General features: G+C 39.6%; 2 protein-coding genes across 3 annotated transcripts; both read left to right on the top strand.

Moving 5' to 3' along the window:
- Window positions 1-692: 692 nt before the first annotated feature.
- LOC310727763 (uncharacterized protein) lies at window positions 693-4,161 on the top strand. 2 transcript variants are annotated; one of them, XM_083544503.1, is made up of 4 exons: window positions 693-1,513; window positions 2,718-2,955; window positions 3,741-3,828; window positions 3,942-4,161. In XM_083544503.1, exons 2-4 carry the CDS (start codon window positions 2,747-2,749, stop codon window positions 4,092-4,094), a joined length of 450 nt encoding a protein of 149 aa, XP_083400629.1. In that variant the 5' UTR covers window positions 693-1,513; window positions 2,718-2,746; the 3' UTR covers window positions 4,095-4,161. The 2 variants fall into 2 exon arrangements, with proteins under 2 accessions (XP_083400629.1, XP_083400628.1); XM_083544502.1 differs by having other exon boundaries at window positions 693-1,520.
- A 3,241-nt stretch (window positions 4,162-7,402) lies between these two features.
- hcn3 (hyperpolarization activated cyclic nucleotide-gated potassium channel 3) lies at window positions 7,403-22,257 on the top strand. Its single transcript, XM_083544283.1, has 7 exons — window positions 7,403-8,010; window positions 17,861-18,293; window positions 18,456-18,617; window positions 19,218-19,436; window positions 19,619-19,765; window positions 20,904-21,144; window positions 21,232-22,257. The coding sequence occupies exons 1-7, from the start codon at window positions 7,526-7,528 to the stop codon at window positions 21,480-21,482; spliced, it is 1,938 nt and encodes a 645-aa protein (XP_083400409.1). The 5' UTR covers window positions 7,403-7,525; the 3' UTR covers window positions 21,483-22,257.
- Window positions 22,258-23,681: the final 1,424 nt, after the last annotated feature.

The following is a 23,681-nucleotide window of genomic DNA, read 5'->3' as shown; positions in this document are numbered from 1 at the left end:
TGAAATCTAATGGAGTAAAAAGTCAGATATTGCAGGTTAAAATATAGTGAAGCAAAAAAAAGAAATGCATCCCTTCTTCACTCTAAAATCCTGTGTTTATCTCGTGATCTCATTTCTTTGGTTGAGCAGTTGTTCACCTTTAGCAGTTTAGCATTGCTTGTGTTTTGACTAACAGCCTTACAATTATTAGTAGATCAGTGTCTTAACCATAGAGCTAAATAGCCTGTCTTTCACATTTCCGCCACTAGGGTATTGTTTTCAATGGACAAAATGATTGGGTTACACTTTTTTAGCCGTATGTGGTTCTTCCCCAAACTGTTACCACAGAATTGAAGGTGCACAATTGTACAGGATGTATTTGTTTATGGTAGCATTAACATTTTCCTTCGCTCGAAGGAGGAGACCCAAACATGTTTTAGCACGACAATAGCCATGTTCTAAATAATCGGCTCCATGAAGAAATGCTTTACATCAGTTAGAGCGAAAGATTTGAGATTTATAAACCCTATTGAACACCTTTGGGATAAATGTGAACGCTGACAGCACCCCAGTACCTGCTTTTACTAACGCCCACAAGCACACTACAAAATCTAGTCAAACATGGGAATGTTCCAAAAGCACATACGATCCTTATAGCCAGGTGTCTGCAAACTTTGTCCATGTAGTTTGTTGTTATTAGTCCCTATAAAACCTCCACACATTGATGGACTGTATAACCATAATCATAGATCATGTTCATGATTTTATACCAAAGTTCACTGGCGGTTCTCCCAATCAAGTGCCTTCAATCATTTAAAAAAAGAATTAATGAATGAAATGAAATACATTGGTCTCATCAACCATCTAGAGATGTACCAGCACCATTTGTATTCCACCCCATGTAGAGTTTTGACATTGGACCTCCTTGAGTGTTCAAAGGCTCTGGCATGGAGAAGCTGGTGTTGGATCAATGATGATCGCAAATGTTGCGCTATTTTATAAGTTGCTCAGTAGCTCCTGGTCCACTGACTGTATTCGACTGTAGGAAGGACATTAATAATAATCTCACCCTCCAGTGTTCTGTATTGTTTAAAGAATATAATCACACTCTTGATGTCCTACAAATGAGGATGGGTTCCCCTTTTGAGTCTGGTTCCTCTCAAGGTTTCTTCCTCATAACATCTAAGGGAGTTTTTCCGTGCCACAGTCTCCACGGCTGCTCATTAGAGATAAATACACATCGTTCACCTTAACTCTTAATTTCTGTAAAGCTGCTTTGAGACAATGTTGTAAAAAGCGCTATAGAAATAAACTTAACTCATCAAGCACTTCCTTGTGATAAACATTGTTCAGTGCTCAGGAACTGAACTCGTTTTGATCCTCACTTGTTTACTTTTCTCTGCTCGGGCTAAAGAGATTACAGGGTATTATGTTGTTTAGGAATTAGTCATCGGCGTTCAAAAAACGTGACACTTAAGACTTTTGAAGCCTGGGGAAGCACTCTGGATGTGATTGTGACTAATACAGACAACAGGTACGAGGTAGGTAAATATTATGATCTGGAATTGTTCTAGTTTTTTGTAAAGAGCAGTTATTTGGGTGTTCTTGATAGACATTCAAACATGTCCTAATGACAATTTTTTCATCCCATAAAGCAGCCTCTGGTTATGAAGCTTCTTCAGTGCAAACTCTGGTGTCTGCTGTTCATGATAATGAGTGACTACTATCAGTCTGTGCAGTCAGTCTGGTTTTTTTATCTGTTTAAGGCTGTTCGGACACCAAGTGGAAATTCGTTCCACCACTTAGGTGCCAGCTGTGTCCACAGTAATGCAATAAATCTAATTTGTTTTTTTGCATACTAAAGTATTTCCATTTAGTTAGACTTTAACTTCTCTGCATTTCAAAATCGAATGTTTTACTTACTCCATTTTGCGAAATAAGCCGTTTCTTTTCATGTATTAGTGGATAAAAACGTAACTGGTTATTAATATCATTCTATTAATAGGTTGATGCATTAAGAGTATTTTAAAGCATAAACTTTTTGAGTTGATTAAGCGAAAGTCTTGTGAAAAAAATGACTAGAACATTATAGACATGATAAATCACAGTACTTTGGAGGCAAACACTTTTTTGTAATTTTGCTCAAGTAAAAGTTTAAAGAAAGTTATTTTACCTGGTTTATTTACTTCGTCCATCACTGGGTGCCAGAACAAAGAAGAGTCTGGAAGCATGTCTTCCTTGTACCTGGAGATATGGTGGGAGCATTTGAGCAGTGGTTGAGGATGAAGGACAGAGTGATGCAGTACAGGGTGAAATAAGTACTGAGGTAGACCAGTCCTGGGCCGTTTTTGGTTTTGTAGGTGAGCATCAAGGAAAAACTGGAGGAAGCATTGCAGTGAGATGGGAGAACTTAAGAAGGTTGGAAACAAGTCATGGGACTGCTGATCAAGCTAAGAAGTTAAATGTTTTTTTTTAGAGGTAGAGCTTTTAGGAGAAAGCTGCAAAAGGTCAGTGCTGAAGTGATCAGGGATGGAACAAGCACCTGAGCGGCATTAGAAACGGACAAATTCTTCTGATATTGTAAAGGAGAAAATGACACCCATATTTTAGAACTGCAATGTGAGGGAGAATGATCGCGACGTGGAGATAAATCACCTGAGAAATATGTGCAGTCTGCCAGTAGAACATGCCGTCTTTTGTCCTGAAGTGAAGTAGTTTGTTCTCATTGTGTTTTTCAGATCGTGATTTGAGCTTTAGCTTTATTTGCATGGACAGAAGAAAGAAAATCCCTGCCAGTGTTGAGAAAATGGACGCCATAGTTAAGAAATCTCTGGCCAGCTGTGTCTCAGGGTGGAAGGATGGATTTGGTGAAAAAGAGAAGGCTGTGAGGAGAAAGAGTGCACCTTGCTGTCACTCACACATCACTTACGACTCGTCCTGGATCAGAGCCTACCAAGCAGAGCTACACAGAGAAAGGCAAGTGTCGCTGAAAAGCTTTGAAGGATGACATCATGAACAGAGCAGAATGCGCATATAAACCACAAGCATCAGAGAAAATGCAAACATCACTGTTTTTTGTATGGCTTAATCTTTTTTTCCCTCTGTTTCTAAGTACCTTGTTATTAGTGATCCCTCAAACTCATCCATTACCACCTCCTTCCAAGTACATTCTCACAATAAACCACTTCTCCACCCGTTACACCATTAAAGAGGCTTTTGTATGTGCTTTTCTGAACATCTCCATTCCATATTTAATCCCCATTTGCTGTTATAATATCCTCCATTCTTTTGGGAAGATGCTCCACAAGATTATGGAGTGTGCTTGTCTTTTTTTCCCCCACACAATTATTGCCTTAAATATATTCATTCATTCATTTTCTCCCGCTTATCCGTAATTCGGGTCGCGGGGGCAGCAGTCTAAGCAGGCCCCCGCCTTCGACTGCTGCCCAATCCTCACAGCACCGTCCCTTACGGTCCCTCCTGCAGGGGGTGAGCCCACTTGATATTTCCCTCGTAAGGGACCCCCGGAGCATAGAGGGTTAAGGGCCTTGCTCAAGGGCCCAAGAGTGGCAGCTTGGCGATACCGGGGCTCGAACCCCAGACCTTCCGATCGGCAACCCAGCGCCTTAACCGCTGGAGCCACCACTCATCTATTATTATTATTATTGCCTTAAAGCTTAAAAAAAATGTTAACCCAGTCTTTGACAAGTTTTCCCATAAACCATGAACGTAATAATGCTCAGAGATGTATCTCCGTGCAGGAAACTGAGACAGGGCGTGTTAGCACAGAAGAAGGCAGAAAGAACTGTTTTGAAGGCCCATTTCAGGAACCCACAACATTACAGCAAGGTGAGAGTGCAGATGTTTCCTCCATGTGCTGATTGTAAGATAATTCTTTGAGCCTAATTTACAAAGAAACAAATAGGAACCTTCTTTCTCCCCTTTGTGCTTTTTTTTTCCAGACCCCACAGGACAGGAAGCACTTCAAAACCAAATCGTCCCAGAAAAAAGACAACTCGCTCTTTGGTGCCTTCCAAGGACTCAGTCTCGATATGGACGCCGTCCGGTATTTTAAACCCACAGCGCCAAGTGCAGAGCAGTGTAAAGTCATGTAATAAAAGCAGCAAAACATGTTCCTCCATAATATCCTGCACCTCTTACAGAAACAAAATGTATATGTGTCAGTCAAATCATTCATTCTGAAATAAATAAATAAATCAATGAAACTGGTTTTAAAACTAAAATGATTCCCCTTTTAAAGTGGACCTTTGGTAATGAGATGGGTTTAAGTTAAACTATTTATAGAAATAACATCCAGGCTAGTAAATAACCACTATAAAGAGATGACATGAAGCATAAGTAATTGGACACTACATGGTCGGGTTGAATCCCCCAGGGCGGACCGTGTGGACCCCAATCGTTTACCTCTTGTGTGGCCTGCTTTCTTAGGAGTTCATGACAAAAAGTCTGGAGTTCCAAGTGTTAATTATGCATTTGAATGCACCATCATTAGATTGGAAAAACTAAATCTGGAGGATGGAGGATCTTCATCGTGCTCTTGGACATAAGTTCCAGATTGTCCACTAGAGGGAGAACAAAACATGGGAGATGTTTCCGTCAGCAGAACAGGGAAGTCTTGTGATTGTCCTGTAGTTAGTGGGCTGCAAAACACTTTTATGATGTCCCAGAAATCTTGTTGTTGTCTTTAGTATCTGCATTTATTACAGCCTGTTGAGTCACTAGAAAACAGCACTTGATAGCCAAAGTTCTGGGTATTTCCCTGGATTTATCACTACATAAGTAGCAGTTCAACAATTTTGTAAGACACTATATATATATATATATATATATATATATATATATATATATATATATATATATATATATATATATATATATATTACAATATATTATAATACATAAGTATATATGTTTTAGTCAGTTGTGAAAATGCTGTAAAGTAACCCAGCCATTAGGGTTGCACAAGCCAGTGCACTCTTAGTGCCGGTCCCAAGCCCGGATAAATAGGGAGGGTTGAGTTAAGAAGGGCATCCAGTGTAAAACATGTGGCAAATCAAACATGCGGATCACAAATCAGACTTTTATACCGGATCGGTCGAGGCCCGGGTTACCAACGACCGCCACAGGTACTGTTAGCCAACAGGGCAAGACTGAGCACAGCAAGACACAAGGTAGTTCTACTGCATCAGCAAGGTCTCTCCCTGACAAAGATTTCAAAGCAGACTGGGGTCTCAAGATGTGCTGTTCAAGCTATTTTAAAGAAGCACGAAAAATGATGAGGACTGTTGTATTGGTCGAACAAGAAAACTGTAGGGAATAAAAAACAAATCATGTTTACTCCCCATCAACATTAAAGGATATCCAGCAGTGCCATTAGCAAAGAACCAGCAGAAACCAGAGGGACCCAGATACACCCAGTTAATCTATCTAGAAGTGGTCTTCTAGACATTAAACATAAACTAAGAGTAAACCTGATAAAGTGTGATTAATATGAGGTAGACGTGCAACGCGTAATGTAAGTACAAGGGTAAAGTAAAGTGCAATTGCACAGTCAGAGGTGATGACCGGACGTCTATTGTAAAGTCCCTGAGTGCAGATGTGTGTTAATGACCATTGAGTGACCATTAATGACCATATCTTTTTAGCAAAGCCTACACATAACACGTCTCACATCATAACCTTGTGCTCCAGAACATCTGATCACATGCACATTATCAACTTGTGCTGCTAATATCATGAACAGCAGCTACGCTAATTGCTCTCCACTGCTTCTCTTTCTCTCCCCATCCCGAGGCTTCCTGAGGTTTGGCCAGCTCCAGTCACGTCCCACCTCGTGAAGATTATGGACTTTAAAGAAGTAGATGCCGAACTCGCAAACATCCTGTACCATCTAGAGACGTACCAGTGCCAATTGGCTCCCACTACATGTGTGGAGTTTTGACATTGGACCTCCGGGAGTGTTTAAGGGCTCTGGCATGGAGAAGCTGTTGCTGGATCTGTGATGATCACAGATGTTGAGCTCAGTAGCTCCTAGTTTTATACCAAAGACTGTAGAAAAAACATTTACTTATAATCTTACACTCCAGTGCTCATGTTAGTTCTCTCTCTCCAGTGTTCTGTATTGTTCAAAGATTTATGATCAAACTCTTGATGTCACCCAAATGAGGATGGGTTCCCCTTTTGAGTCTGGTTCCTCTCAAGGTTTCTTCCTCATAACATCTAAGGGAGTTTTTCCTTGCCACAGTCGCCACGGCTGCTCATCAGTGATAAACGCACACCATTCACCTTAACTGTTGATTTCTGTAAAGCTGCTTTGAGACAATGTCTGTTGTGAAAAGCACTTTATAAACAAAAAAACCCTAATGTCCTCAGGAGGTGAAGGCAAGGTCATGGGTGGCACCGGGGAGTTCAGGGCTCTGACAGCTTGGGGGGCGAAGCTGTGGCAGAACCCTGTAGTGTGGATCCTGATATTTCGTACAGACTTTTGTAGGGGTAAAAGGGATCCTTCACAGTGGTAGAGGCTCTGCATGAAGGATCCCTGCATGAAGGTTAAGTGACTCAACTGCATGAAAACATAACACGGGTGCAGTAGCAGCAGGTGCTTTATTGTGGTGAGTCAAAATCTGAAATATGTGTCTGTAGCAGGAGGCAAGTTGTTTGCTGAAGGGCAGGAGAGTGGTACAATACAATCCTGAAAAATCATAAGCATTTATATATATATATATATATATATATATATATATATATATATATATATATATATATATATATATATATATATATATATATAAAAAAAAATTATTTATATTGTTTAATTAAAACATATAGTATAAAATGTTATAATGGTTCTATTTTTATTTATTTATTTATTTTTAGAACACTTTCTTGATCCCAAGGGGAAATTATATCTTCGCATATCGCAGAAAGATCGGCTGTAGGAAGCTGGGATTTTATTTAAGTATTAAACACAAATAAATAAAAGCCAATTCAAGAATTAAAATCGAGGTCATTTATAGAATGTGCTTGGCGAGCATTTCACAGAATCCATAATAACTACCAGATGGAAATCACCAGTGTACACACTCTACTACCATCTGGTTTAAAAGCGCAGGTGAGTCAGACGCTCATAATCTCAGTAGTGTGTCTTCTGGAGCAAACCATTTTTAAAAACTGGCTAGTAAAGTTCATAAATATTACAATTTCACAGGAAATACAGAATAAATCGCGTTGTAACATTTGAAAATGAGTTACACAGATAGAGAACAAACGTTTTAAAAGGTACCAAGAGCTACACAGAGACTGTGTCCTACACTGTCACTCACAGAGAGAAAGGTAACCTCTGACAAGCAGATTACACTTCACCCTGTGGATTTTCTCCTTCCTATTGTGTGCACTATGGAGAGGACGAGAAACTTATTTCTACTCAAGCAGTCTCTTTATCAATGATTTTAATCTCAACAGGCTCTTTTTTTTTTAGGTTTCTCTGTTGAGTTCTTGTTCAAACCAGGCTACAAAAACTATTGTAATGGAGAGCTCATGTGGAGCAGCAGGCAGTGAGAACTTTCCTCCTCCAAATGGGGACTCCAGAGCTCGTGGCAGGTTCTCCTTCTCTGCTTGGCGCTCCTTCTCTCTGGCCTCAGCAAACGCTCCTGGGGCTGGGGCTGGAGCTGGAGGAGATCTGAACCGGAGGCTACTAAGTCTTGTTAGTAATTACCACGAGAGAGCTGGCCCAGCCGAGTTTAACACGAAACCCACAGAGGTGACAGTGGAGGGCGAAGGCCTGACCACGGGCGTCCCGGCTCCAGGGACCTCCATGCTGGCTCCTAACATGGAAGAGTGCGAGTCCAGTGAGCAGTCTACTTTCCTCCACAAGCAACTGAGCTCTATGTTACAACCCGGAGTCAATAAGCATTCCCTGCGCATGTTCGGCAGCACCAAAGGAGTCGCAGCTGAGCAGGAGAGAGTGCGTTCGTTTGGAGTCTGGATCATCCACCCATACAGTGACTTCAGGTAAGGAACTTGCCATGGGATCTTTATATACCAAAAAAAAAACTGTAACGTTGTAATGTTACATTTACATTACATTAACATTTTTAAAGTTACATTATGATGTCATTGTTATGGTATTGTAATCACTTTGCAAATTCTCCTGATCTGGAAGTTGAAACACTGCATTTGAGTGATTGTCCCAAAGTGGAGTCAGAAAATGATGGAATAATGTCACTCCCAAAACTCACATATCTAAAAGTTTAATTTCGTTCAAAAAAGAGGGAGAGAGAGAGAGAGAAAACGAGGGATCAACAATGTTACAGTTTTGTTACATTATCAGATTCGATCCCTGTTACTTGATGGCACACAGCTTATAAACAGTTGCCTTAATTAAGTACAGCATTTTGTCTTGCTGCTTGTTTTTTGTTTTGTTTTTTAATTATGAAGCAAATACATCACAATAAATGTTTGAATATGCAATATGTGTTTGAGCATTTATTTAATAGAATTAAGAAAATGTAAAGTAGTTATATAAAGTAATAGTATGTTTTTGGAAAAGAGTAAGTTTTATGTATTAAACAAGCTTAAATCACAGTTCATCAGTTTACATAAGGTTAATTTAATGCATTCACGTTAACTGAAAGTGATGGTAAAGCTTAACTAAATCCTCAATTTTACATGATTTATGTGATTTAATTGAATGGAAATATTACATGTGGATAAAATACAAATTTTACTTTTGGGGTTAAATTCTTTTGTGTGTAGACATTTTAAAATGTATGAGCTGGATTACTCAGATTTTGTTATAGTATAAATGTAAATTTATAATCAAATTGAACAATTATTTGAAAGATAGATAGATAGATAGATAGATAGATAGATAGATAGATAGATAGATAGATAGATAGATAGATAGATAGATAAGAGCACCCGGAGTGTTAACGCGCATAGTTTACAGTATGTATTACAGTGCAGAACAGTGAAGAATATCAGCCCGCATAGAAGAGGGCACTGACCAATTTATTGGGAAAACCTGTATACTTGGTCAGTTATGAATAAAAATCACCACAATAAAATACATGAAGTTAAGAGCTTATCTTAGTGACTTGCTGATTCGATGTAACAATTCCCAATACAATTCCCACTCCACACCACCAGAGGGAGCCATCTCTCAAGTTCTAAACACTACTGGGTCAATGGTTACTTCCTGTGTTTACGCCTCATAAGCCATGCTAACGATATGCTATGATTTTAAATATTGTGTTTTTTTTAGCGCATTCCGAGCCGTTTCTCTATTGATGGTTAATTGCTTTATTGGGCACTGACCTCGCTATTGTTTATGACCACCGTTTTGTCTGCTATTTGTGATTTATCAGATTTGTTTGCCTCATGGATTGCCTTTTTATGTACTGAACTATTGCTCTGCCCATTGACCATGTTTTGGCCTTACATTTGGATTATCTGTGCTGTTTCTCTAATAAACCTCAAATGTATTTGACACAGCCTGGGTCTAAGCCTGCTGAGTATGCTGTAAAATTTCGGACACTCGCTGCTTAGATTGGTTGAAATAATATTGCCCTTCGTGTCATGTTCCCGCAAAGGCCTGAATCCCACCCCACAGGCTAAGATGGCCTGCAAGGAACCCATGCGACGTCTTAGTTCTAACTCTAGGTCAGTTATGTCTTCAACTCCAGCTATGCTTCTACTGTGGCCAAGCTTTTCGTGGAAAAGAGGGATGTGGGACTAAAGCCCTGCATTGACTACTGTGGCCTGAAAGCTGTTACAATACGGTAGACATACCCGCTTCTGCTAGTACCAGCTGCATTTGAACAGCTATGGGAGGCACGCTATTTCACCCGACTAGATCTCCACCACACATATAACCTGATCTGGATCAGTGAGGGGAATGAATGGAAAACTGTCTTCCATTCCACAAGGGGCCACTATGAGTACCAGATAATGCCATATGGCCTGACAAATGTGCCCAGCTGCGTTCCAAGCCCTCATGAATAAAATTTTTCGAACCTACTAAACTCTTGTTTTTGTATATATTGTTGACATCCTAGTATACTCCAAGGCCTATGACCTCCATGTCCATCAGGTATGCACAGTACTAGAAAGGCTGTTGTAGCACCAACTCGTAGTAAACGCAGAAAAGTGCAAGTTACACAAGAGTTCTACCACCTTCCTGGGGTATGTGATCAGCTGAGAGTGGGTGGAGATGAACAAAAGTAAAGTGGAAGCAGTCAGAGCACTGCCACAACCCTTGAGTTTTAACGAATTTCAATGGCTCCTAGGCTTTGCAAACTTTTATCGGTGATTTAGTAGGAACTATAGCACCGTGGCAGCCCCACTAACTGCCTTATAATATGGAAATCGAAGAAACTGCATTGGCCTCCTCACACTCAGAAAGCATTTGAAGAACTAAAACAATCCTGCAACACCCAGACCCTAGCATCCATGTAGAAGGGGTAGATGCCTCCAGCTGCAGTATTGAAGGCATACTGTCCCAACGTCATGGCAGCCCAGGAAAACTCTTCTCATGTGTGTACTTTTTTCAGAAGTTAACCCCAGTGGAAAGCAATTATGATGTGGGGAACTGGGAACTATTTTTATTAAGGAGGCACTGGAGGAGTGGAGACATTGGTTAGAGGGAGCCCAGCACCCATTCCAAGTAATCACCGACCATCGAAACATAGAGTACAACGGCAAAAGGGACTGAATTTCTGTCAAGCTCGTGGGCTTTATTTTTCTCCAGTTTCAACTTCACTGTAACCTACTGCCCAGGCAGCACCTAGGACGGCTAATAAACACTGATGCCTGAACCATCCTGCCATCCTCAGTAGCAAAGCAATCACAAGCAGATGAACCCGATCCACCGAACTGCCCACATGACAAGCAGTACGTCCCCGTTGAACTACGCCCCAGAGTCCTTGAATAGATCTACCCATCGCTTGACACTGGACACCCAGGGATCCACCACACTACTCGCCTTGTCCAAAATGCATTCTGGAGGCCGTCACTTATAAACAGGCGTGAGAAGATAGTCAACACTTGCCCATACCCCACACTAGCTACCATATGGCTTGTTGGAACCACTCCCAATCCCTCTCCGACCATGGTCCTACATTTCAGTAGGCTTCATCACAGGGACACACCGCCATACTGGGAGCAGTGGACCATTTAAAAAAAAAAAAAGCTTTTATACGCCTTAAGAGTCAGCCAGGCAACTCTTGAACCATGTGTTTAAAAACTATGGGCTACCCGAACACACAGTTTACCTCCCTAGTGTGGCAAGCTTTTTGTCACCCCCCACTATGCAAGATGGTTTAGCTATTCACACACAATATCAAACTAATGCTACCATGTAAAAAAGGTCACAACGTAAAAGAGAAGACTTCAATATTTGGTTGATTAGGAGGGATACGACCAAGAGGAGCAATGTTGGATCCTTCTCTGACCGAGGAATACCACCAAAACCCCTCCGATCAGCCAGCACCTTGGCTCAGGGGGCACCCAGAAAGAAGAACACCTGGAGGAGTTCCTAAGTAGTGGGGGTCCTGTAACAATTCCCAATACAATGTGAGGAGAATATTCAGAGATGATAATAAGGCTCTGTTATGTCTAATAGCACCAGATATGTAGTGATGAGCTACAGCAGCAGCACATAGATTGACTAATGCAAAGTATGTGGAACACGGTGTATAAAACATTTTAGAGGTCTTATTTATAACAAGATAATACAGTACTGTGCAAAAGTCTTTTTTTTTTTTTTTTTTAGAACATGTTTTGTTATAGATTATTTGTTATGTATATTTTTTTTTGGAATTTGGGATTCTTAATTCAAAAAACATTGAACATTGAAGTGCATTTTAAAGTAGAAATATTTGTCATTATTTTTTAATTTGTAACAATTATTCTTTACACCATTTCAAAAAGACTTAAGACTTTTTTCCACACTATAGTATAATATATGGAAATTGCGGAAGGGGTGCACAAGAAACAACCAGATGTGTGTATATGGATGTGAAAGGGTAAAGTGGATTAGAAAAAAATATTAAATGGCTATATCCATGTCGCTGAGCATTTCTCTGTCATGAGAAGCAGAACTGTTATCCATCCTAGGAACTTTTGCAGAACACATTTTTAAACAAAATCGTCAAAAATTTGTGATTTAAGCCAATTCTAATTTTAGTTATGTCCATTATATGGACAAAGGTTTGTGGACACGAAGATTTCGTCTTTGAGCATGCCATCCACATTTAGTCCCCATTTGCTGTTATAATAATCGCCACTCTTCTGGAAAGATGTACTAATAGATTTGGGCATGTGGCTATGGAGATTTATGCCCATTCAGCAACAAAATTGTTTGCAGGTACAGATGTAGGGTGAGGAGGCCTGGGGTGCAGTCAGCGTTCACATTAATTCATTGGATAAGATTGAGGTCAGAGCTCTATAGCAGGCCTTTCAAGATCTTCCACTCCAGCCAATGTATATCATGCTTTGCCCAAAGTCATCCACAAACTGTTGGGAAAGTCAGAATTCCCAATATTTTTTCCATGTGTATGTTGAAGAATAATGAAATAATCTGTAAACTTTGGTGGGCAGGTTGCATTGGCCTGAACTCTTTTGAAATTTTGAAATAAATAGAATTAAAATAAACAGAATAAATAACAGGTCCCTTACGAGGGAAATATCAAGGTCCGTGACGTCGGAGTGACGTGGGGCCGCCTTCCCGTGGGCTCACCACCTGCAGGAGGGACCGTAAGGGACGGTGCTGTGAGGATTGGGCAGCAGTCGGAGGCGGGGGCCTGCTTAGACTGCTGCCCCCGCAACCCGAATTACGGATAAGCGGGAGAAAATGAATGAATGAATGAATGAAGAATAAATAACACTCTAATGTAATCACCTTTCTGTACTGAGCTTACACAGGTTGATGTTCTGGGGTATTAGTGTGCAGGAAGTATAAGTAGAGATAAATGGATAAAGGGATTTGACACTGAGAGAGAGATGTACACTGCAAGAACTCGCTACTAATACAGTAGCAAGCATCCAATGCAGATTTGAAAGCTATAATTTTTTTAATGGATGCCTGGTATATTATACATGTAAGCACTTTGGTCAAGTTGTAAAATCTGTTTTTGCTGTTAAAATACTTGATGCTAGAATGATGTTAGAGTGATGTTAGAATAAGTTTTCGAATTTGTTCTAACTAGAGGTACGTAGTGGCATAGCAGGAAATGTATATATATATATATATATATATATATATATATATATATATATATATATATATATATATATATATATATACACGGGTGATTCAGATGCTGCCACAATCAACCACCTCTCCACCTGCATCTCGTCCAAATGTGGCCAATCCAGCCAGGCTGTCCATGAAGCTCACAAAGACATCAATTAATCATGACGACTACATGATGTGAAAATAAAAATGCGGCCTCTAATTGGTGCCTACTCAGGAGTTTGAGCAGACTTGTTTAGATCAGAACAGAAAATTTATTTATATGGAAGAAGGTTGTGAAGGTAAGAAATGTGCAGGCTGCCAACTTATAAATAGGTGTCCAATGATTCATAAATAAATATCTGGTTGCTGATTATTGTACCCTAATTGAAGTAGCTGTTTAGTAGGATCATGATTCAATTGCACGAATGTCTGGCTGACACATAATATATTATTATTATATTTATGATTAACAATCAAATTATTAATTTGTTAGATATTAGTTACTATGAATGCAGGTGCCATCAGTCGTCTTCTTATAAATGACTTGTTTGTCATTGAGTCAGTGTTACTGATGTAAAGTAGCCCTTCGTTACTAAACACCAGTGGTGGGCGGTCAGGGCGAGCAAAGCCTTCTCTGCTGGCCTAAACACTATCAGAAACACTGACCTACATTTACAACCTAAATTCCAATATTTGTTATATTTGTTATAATATTTTATTTTTAAATTAAATAATTTAATATTTTATATTAAAATACATTTTAATGTATCTTTGCCCAACCCTAGGCGCCATGATGAAGAGTTGTTCACTTCACCACTCATAATGTTGTAATGTTATAATGTTATGCCTTCTTCTTCTTCTTCTTTCGGCTTCTCCCATTAGGGGTCACCACAGTGGATCATCCGTCTCCATACCCCAATGTCCTCTACATCTGCCACTTTCAACCAACTACCTGCATGTCATCCCTCACCACATCCATAAACCTCCCCCTTGGTCTTACTCTTTTTCTCCTTCCTGGTGGCTCCATCCTCAGCATTCTCCTACTGATATACCCCATGTCCCTCCTCTGCACATATCCAAACCATCTCAGTCTTACCTTCCCATTACCTTGTCTACAAAATGTCCTACATGCGCTGTCCCTCTAATAAACTCATTTCTAATCCTGTCCATCGTCGTCACTCCCAACGAAAACCTCAACATCTTCAGCTCTGCTACCTCCAGCTCCACCTCTTTTACTTTTGTCTTTTACTCAGTGCCACTGTCTCTAAACCATACAACATCTCAGGTCTCACCACAGTCCTATAAACTTTCCCTTTCACTCTCACAGATACTCTTCTATCACAAATCACTCCTGCTACTCTTTACCACCCACTCTACCCTGCCTGCACTCTTTTTTTCATTTCTCTAACACACACTCCATTATTTTTTACTGTTGACTCCACCTCTTCTCCCTGCAACTGCACCACTTCACTGTCCTCCCTCTCATTCACACACATGTGCTCTGTCTTACTCCTACTGACTTTCATTCCCCTTCTCTCCAGCACATACCTCCACCTCACCAGGCTCTTCTCAACCTACTCCCTACTCTCACCACAACTTACAATATCACCCACAAACACCATAGTCCACGGAGGCTGCTGTCTAACCTCGTTCGTCAACCTGTCGATCACCACTGCAAACAGGAAAGGGCTCAGAGCCGATCCTTGATGCGGTCAAACTTCAACCTTGAACCAGTCTGTCGTTCCTACTGCACATTTCACTGGTGTCAATTCTACAATTCCTCTCTCGGCACCCTGTCGTATGCTATCTCTAAATCCACAAACACAAACTCCTTCTGACCTTCTCTATACTTCTTCATCAACATTCTTAAAGCATAATAATGTTATGCCTGATCGATGTAAATGTACTGTGTAATGTGTCAGGTTGGAAGTCCTGGTAATTTCATTGTCTCTGTAAATATATTCTTAAAGGACAGCTACTGTGAAGCAGAGGTGTAAAGAGCACATGAAAATCATACTTGAGTAAAAGTATAGATATCTTACTGCAAATCTTACTCCATTACAATATAACTAATCCAATATCACTAATTTCAATGTGACTTGAGGAAAAGTTTCAGAGTATCTGATTTTAACTGTACTTGACTCAAATTGAGCGTAGGCTCAAAGATACACTTGTCCTGCACTAAGACAGGTTAGTGAAAAGCCAAAAACACCTGATTTTCTTTCTTTATTATTTCCTAAAATACAAATCAAAATGTACACTTAAACATTGCATTAACCAACAACACACCAGCCTCTTCAACAGGCATCCGGCAAGATTTTAATTTGCCTTCATGTTGAGTAGCTTCATCTGGCGCAAAAAGAGAAATTTAATCTGGTACATTCAGTACTATGTTGATAGAGATGTCATCTCTTCTGCAGAATAAACGAGCCACGGCAGAAAAAGCTGTTGTACAAAATGTAATTGTAATGGTGGTTGTCAATTAAAATATAGTGGAGTAAAAGGTACATGTATTGTATCATAAATGTAGTCACATCGAGTAAAATTTGTTTATCTTTTTGACACGGTAAAACTAAAAAGAAGCCAAAAATGACTTAATTACTGTAATGAAGTACTTACATTATTGACATGGTTACACATTAGCAGAGACCATGTGTTTGATCAAAATATATTTGATTATACATTGAATCCACATATATTTAGATGTGTACAGCAACACTGTCCTAACATGTGACTGTGAATGACAAGTGTACGTACAGTGAGGAAAATAAGTATTCGAACACCCTGCTATTTTGCAAGTTTTCATACTTAGAAATCATGGAGGTGTCTGAAATTGTCATCGTAGGTGCATGTCCACTGTGAGAGACATAACCAAAAAAAATAAAAAATCCAGAAATCACAATATATGATTTTTAAACTATTTATTTGTATGATACAGCTGCAAATAAGTATTTGAACACCTGTCTATCAGCTAGAATTCTGACCCTCAAAGACCTGTGAGTCTGCCTTTAAAATGTCCACCTTCACTACATTTATTATCTTAAATTAGATGCACCTGTTTGAGGTTAGCTGCATAAAGACACCTGTCCACCCCATACAATCAGTAAGAATCCAACTACTAACATGGCCAAGACCAAAGAGCTGTCCAAAGACACTAGAGACAAAATTGTACACCTCCACAAGGCTGGAAAGGGCTACGGGGAAATTGCCAAGCAGCTTGGTGAAAAAAGGTCCACTGTTGGAGCAATCATTAGAAAATGGAAGAAGCTAAACATGACTGTCAATCTCCCTCGGACTGGGGCTCCATGCAAGATCTCACCTCGTGGGGTCTCAATAATCCTAAGGAAGGTGAGAAATCAGCCCAGAACAACACGGGAGGAGCTGGTCAATGACCTGAAAAGAGCTGGGACCACCGTTTCCAAGGTTACTGTTGGTAATACACTAAGACGTCATGGTTTGAAATCATGCATGGCACGGAAGGTTCCCCTGCTTAAACCAGCACATGTCCAGGCACATCTTAAGTTTGCTAATGACCATTTGGATGATCCAGAGGAGTCATGGGAGAAAGTCATGTGGTCAGATGAGACCAAAATAGAACTTTTGGGTCATAATTCCACTAAACGTATTTGGAGGAAGAAGAATGATGAGTATCATCCCAAGAACACCATCCCTACTGTGAAGCATGGGGGTGGTAGCATCATGCTTTGGGGGTGTTTTTCTGCACATGGGACAGGGCGACTGCACTGTATTAAGGAGAGGATGACCGGGGCCATGTATTGCGAGATTTTGGGGAACAACCTCAGTTAGAGCATTGAAGATGGGTCGAGGCTGGGTCCTCCAACATGACAATGACCCGAAGCACACAGCCAGGATAACCAAGGAGTGGCTCTGTAAGAAGCATATCAAGGTTCTGGCATGGCCTAGCCAGTCTCCAGACCTAAACCCAATAGAGAATCTTTGGAGGGAGCTCAAACTCCATTTTTTTTTAGCGACAGGCCAGAAACCTGACTGATCTAGAGAAGATCTTTGTGGAAGAGTGGGCCAAAATCCCTCCTGCAGTGTGTGTGCAAACCTGGTGAAAACTACAGGAAACGTTTGACCTCTGTAATTGCAAACAAAGGCTACTGTACCAAATATTAACATTGACTTTCTCAGGTGTTCAAATACTTATTTGCAGCTGTATCATACAAATAAATAGTTAAATCATCTAATGGAGTTTTTCCTTGCCACTGTCGCCACGGCTTGCTCATCAGGGACAAACGCACACCATTCACCTTCACTGTTGTTTTCTGTAAAGCTGCTTTGAGACAATGTCTGTTGTGAAAAGCGCTATACAAATAAACTTGACTTGACTTGACTTGACTTAAAAAATCATACATTGTGATTTCTGGATTTTTTTTTTAGATTATGTCTCTCACAGTGGACATGCACCTACGATGACAATTTCAGACCCCTCCATGATTTCTAAGTGAGAGAACTTGCAAAATAGCAGGGTGTTCAAATACTTATTTTCCTCACTGTATATACGTGTCATGAGTTAGAGAAACTAAATCTTTAACAGATAACAGTGTGAAAGACGGACAATAAAAAAATGTATGCCTACTGTTCTCTCTTTCTCACCTCAAGATTCTACTGGGACTTGGTAATGCTCTTTCTGATGATGAGCAACCTGGTCATCCTGCCATGGTGCATCACTTTCTTCGAGGATCAGGACACAGTGCCATGGATGATGTTCAACATGGCCTCCGATACCCTGTTCCTGACTGACCTGATCTTAAACTTCCGCACAGGAATCCTGGAGGACGATAACTCGCATATCATCCTCGACCCAAAGGTGATCCGACACCGCTATCTACAGGGCTGGTTTCTTGTGGATTTCATCTCTTCCATTCCAGTGGATTATATTTTCTTAGCTGTGGACCTGGAGGCTCGGCTGGAGTCAGCAGAAGTCTATCGCACCGCTAGGGCATTGAGAATCGTCCGTTTCACCAAGATCCTCAGTCTGCTTAGGTTACTTCGTCTGTCCAGGCTTATTCGCTACATTCACCAATGGGAAGAGGTATAAAAATGTATTATATCATATTATAGTTACAGCTTGTCAGACACCATGGGGTTAAAATTTCATTTGTATATCTGGTAGAAGATGCAAATGATGGCTATTTATTATATTCATAAGAAAGCAGAATCATTATTTAACTCTCATTTGGCCCCATTCTTTTAGATCTTTCACATGACATATGACCTGGCAAGTGCTGTGATCCGAATAGTCAACTTGATAGGGATGATGCTTCTTCTGTGTCACTGGGATGGCTGTCTTCAGTTCATGGTGCCCATGCTCCAGGATTTCCCCAGAGACTGCTGGGTCTCTAAAATCAACATGGTGGTGAGGAAGTTAACTGACTTTTACTTCATTTTCTCCAAAATGCAGACACAAATTTCAGTCGAATACCTAGTTTTCCCTCAACACAGCATAACCCACCAACTATGGAAAGGGCAGGGGATAGGATATACTATATCTGAGACAACTGAAACCAGATATTAGTATTGGTTAGTGTTGCTTTGACTGACAGGGAGAGCTTTTTATTAAATGAAACCATGATTCAAAGATTGCAGATGTTTGCTGTATGGAGATTTTGCATTGCTTGTCTCAAATTCGGTGTCTCCAAGAAGAGAAGAATTGAATCTGGTTCCTCTTACAGTTTTTTCTTTTTTCATGTTGTCTCACCTCTGTCTGACATATTATGGAAGCAAATAAGTCCATATATAGATTTCTGTCAAGCTCTTTAAAATTATTTTAAAGTATGAAAAACGAATTAAATAGAATCTTTTTTGAACTTCAATTATTGTTGTTTGGTTGTGCCACTTGGGATCCCCATGGGTTTGCAATACAGTGGAGGTTCTTTATTAGAAACAAAAAGCATCGCAGTTACTAACAATTTAATTTCTTAGCGATCACCATTTCCATTGTCGTTATTACTGTCAGAATGCCACTTGGGAGGAACAGTACTCATACGCTCTCTTCATGGCCATGAGCCATATGCTGTGCATTGGATACGGTGCCCAGGCTCCTGAGAGAATGACTGACGTCTGGCTCACCATGATGAGTATGATTGTAGGTGCCACTTGTTACGCCATGTTCCTGGGCCATGCGACCAACCTGGTGCATTCACTCGATGCCTCACATCGCCAGTACCAAGAAAAGGTACTTGTGTATATCTCTCTATATTCTTACTATGCCCTTGTTGTGTAATGTTAAACAACTTTAATGCCATACTAAGCTTATTAATCAACCTCAAATTGCTTGAAAATGAACACCTATGAAGCTATGGCTTCAGTTAGGTGTCTCTGTCTGTTATAATTTCCTCTCTTTGTCATCTTTCACAGTACAAGCAAGTGGAGCAATACATGTCCTTTCATAAGCTGCCTGCTGAAATGCGACAAAGAATTCATGACTATTATGAGCACCGGTTCCAGGGGAAGATCTTTGATGAGGACAGCATTCTGGGAGAGCTTAGTGACCCGCTTAAAGAGGTTGTTATGTCTAGATTATATTTTTACAAAAGGCTATAATTTTGGTTGGACATATCCAGTTTCACGAACATTGCCAAAATTGCCTCAATTTCACCAAACTTCCAAAAGGTGTATTCCTTCATTCATTCTTTTTCTGAACTTGTTTTATCTTGGACAGGGTCATAGTGGACCTGAAACCTTTGTACGTATATTCACACTAGAGTAGCAGCTGCCATGTTTTTTAAAGTTTACATTTTCACATCAGACCCCCAAAAGAATCCAGATAAATTTGCTGGTTCTTCTTGAGGCTAGAAATCCAGTTTGACAGATTGCAACAGTATAAAAAGAAGACACATAACAATATGACATTGTAACATAACGACTGTTGAAGTGATTAACACTGATTATCTCTTCATCATGGTACTGTTAGTAGGTGTGATATATTATGCAGAAAGTAAACATTGTGTCCTCATAGTTGACGTACTTGAGTTAGAGATTTACTCCGTGAAATATGACTCCAGTTAAAGTAAAAGTGCCCTGTTTAAACTTTCACTTGAGTAAAAGTACAAAAGTATTTGCCTTCAAATGTACTTAAGTATCCAAAGCACTATGATTTATTATGGCTATAATGTTCCTATTATCATTTTATCACAAGACTCTTTGCTTATTCAACTCAGTTTATGTAAAAAGACTCTAATATTAATCTTAACACACCAATCAATTAATTAGAATGATATTAATGAGACAAACACTGATTAATATCTATTAAAATGATCATGAACCCAGAAGCTTCTTTTCAAACGATTAAAAAAGGAAAATCACGCAAATAAGACCACAGTTGTTGTGGTGAGTTCGTCAGAAGTTTCTTCCATCATTTATTCTCTAAATGTTCTGCTTGATCTCCTGATTGGTGGGTTTTATCCACTCGTAAATAAAAAAGGAACGACCGATTTTGCAAAATGTAGTCGAAAAAAGAGTCAAATATTCGACTTCGAAATGTAGTGAATTTAAAGTAAAAAGGAAAATGGAAATACTTATTTAAGTAGCGAACAAGCTACTTAAGTACATTTACTTCGTTACTGTCCACCAGTGGGTTTTTTTTATTTTTAAATTAAAATCCTGACCTGGTTTCAATTTTCATCCTACACTTTCTTCACAGGATATAGTGAGCTTCAATTGCCATGAACTTGTAGCAAACATGCCACTGTTCGGCAACGGCGATCCACACTTCGTCACTGTGCTCCTGACTAAGTTGAGGTTCGAGGTCTTCTTGCCAGACGATGTCATTATCCGTGAGGGCACACTGGGCCGTAAAATGTACTTCATCCAGCATGGCTGTGTCACTGTCATCACCCGGAACAAGAAGGAAAAGAAGCTCAGCGATGGCTGCTACTTTGGAGGTGAGCACTGCTTTCACTTGTTTTGGGGAACATGTTTTTGCTCATGATTTGTTTATTCTTTATTGAAGAGTCCATTGCGTTTCTCAGAGATTTGTTTGCTGACCAGTGGACGTCGTACTGCCAGCGTCAAAGCCGACACCTACTGCAGACTCTATTCTCTCAGCGTGGACAGCTTTAATGAGGTATTAGAAGAGCACCCCATCATGAGGAGTGCTTTCGAGAGTGTTGCCATTAACCACCTTGACCAAGTAGAGAACAGCACTGCATATAACGACACAACTTCAGGAACAGGCGCAAAGGAACTAACGACGGAGAAAAAAGACAATAACCTTTTATAACATCTTGTTTCTTTTTTTTTTTCCTTTTTGTCATTCACAATGTTTAGTGTCATCACCATCCTTAGACACTTAGACATCTTAAGCCGAAAAGGATTTATTCCAAGGATCAACGGCCTGAAAGACTTTACTGGCTTATGCAAATATTATGTGCACATGGTAGTCAGATAGCAAGTACGTTTATTGCTGTTTACATAACAACATTAACCTCCCAAGGTTCCAGGCAAGTGAAGCAGTAGGTTGACTGACCTTTGCTAGGATGGATCACTTGCACAATTTAAGCTATGATTCCAAATCGAATCACATTCTAAACTCTCTGAAAACTGAAACTGGTACTCGTATATGTCTATCATGCTCTGGGAAGACTATGGGTACAAACATATTATTAGTTCCTTGTTTTAAAATAGCTTTGGCTATCCTGGAGAGCTTGTTGGCAAGTATTACACAGGGTGATTCATCTGCTTAAAGTGATTAAACCTGTCTTACTTCACAAGTGGAAACATGGACTTGTCAGGGTCAAGCAGGACAAAAAGTATTGGAATTCAGGCATGGTCAGGCATGTCCAAACTGGAGGATAAAGAAAAATGGCTGACCGAGGCACTAGGTACGTTAATGATGGCAAAAGTTGATGTGGAATTATATGGGAATTAAACCTAATTGTGTTTGAGTATTTCCAAATGCTCCACATTAGATTCATTTTCTAAAATATCCAATGAAATTGAATCACTAATAGGACTTTGGTCTTTAATTACTCGTCTGTATTTTACTTGTAAGAAAAAAAAAAAGTCAAGATGTATATTTTGTCCTGAATGAAGCAGTGTTTATAAAATGTGGTATCAGAAGTACAATGGAGAATTTTTATTACACACGCAAACCACAAAGGCAATTCCATGCGAAAGTCTAATCTTAATGCAGTGAAATTACGTTGTGGACAAAGGAATAAAGAAAAAGGTCCACTCATATCTGTTACTTCTATTTCAACCTTTTGAATGACTATTGAATGATTTATTTATATTTTATATTAATTATGCACAGTTTTTTTCTGGATGATGAATTCCCAAAACTGTTCAAGTCTCTTACATGGTACACATATAAATCTTTCTGACATACTTTTTAAAATATTTGTAGAGTTTTGTGGACAAAAGTATTTGTATATTACATTTCCAAAAGCAGTATTACTGCCATTAAAAAAACATCATGAGTTCAGATTCTGTAACTTGCTGTTGGCTTTTTAAAGTTATCCAGCAAATTACATCAAATCAACATGGCTGCTCCCAGTATGAATGAAGAGTAAACGAAGAAAGCATATCTTTATATATATACACATACATTCATTTTTTACTATCTATCTATCTATCTATCTATCTATCTATCTATCTATCTATCTATCTATCTATCTATCTATCTATCTATCTATCTATCTATCTATCTATCTATCTATCTATCTATCTTTCTTTCTTTCTTTCTTTCTTACATCAAGAGTGGTGGTAGCTTGAGCAGGGCCCTTAACCCTCTGTATTATGGCCGACCCTGCACTTTAAGTCCAGCTTCAAAGCAAGCTGGCATATGCAAAAACACATTTTACTGTGCTGTAATGTATATGTGACAAATAAAGGCTATTCTATTCTGTCTATCTATCTATACAGTATCTCCAAAAGTGAGTACACCCATTACATTTCTCAACGGACAATACTATAGAAATGAAACTAAAATATATTTTAGAGTAGTCACTCTGCAGTCTGTATAGCAGTACAGATTTACTGTCTCCTGAAAATAACTCAACATAGAGACATTAAGTAGTCTAAGTAGCTGCCAACAAAAGTGAGTACATGATAAGTGAACATGTCAAAACTGTGGTCAATGTGTTTGTATTTTGTGTGAGCACCATCGTTATCCAGCACTGCCTTAATCCTCCTGTGCTTGAAATTAACCAGAACTGCATAGGTTGTTGCTGGGAACCTCTTCCACTCCTCCATAATGAGATCACGGAGCTGCTGGATGTTAGACACATGGCGCTTCTCCACCTTTCACTTGAGGATGTCTGACAGGTGTTCAATGGGGTTCAGGTCTAGAGACATACTTGGCCACTTCATCACATTGACCTTCAGCAAGGTAGTTGTTATCTTGGCCGTGTGTTTAGGATCGTTATTATGTTGGAAAACTGCCGTTCAGCCCAGTTTCTGAAAGGAAGGGCATCATGTT

This window comes from Silurus aristotelis, assembly GCF_946808225.1.
Source record: "Silurus aristotelis genome assembly, chromosome: 6".
NCBI lineage: Eukaryota > Metazoa > Chordata > Actinopteri > Siluriformes > Siluridae > Silurus > Silurus aristotelis.
This window is presented reverse-complemented; position numbering and strand designations above follow the sequence as displayed.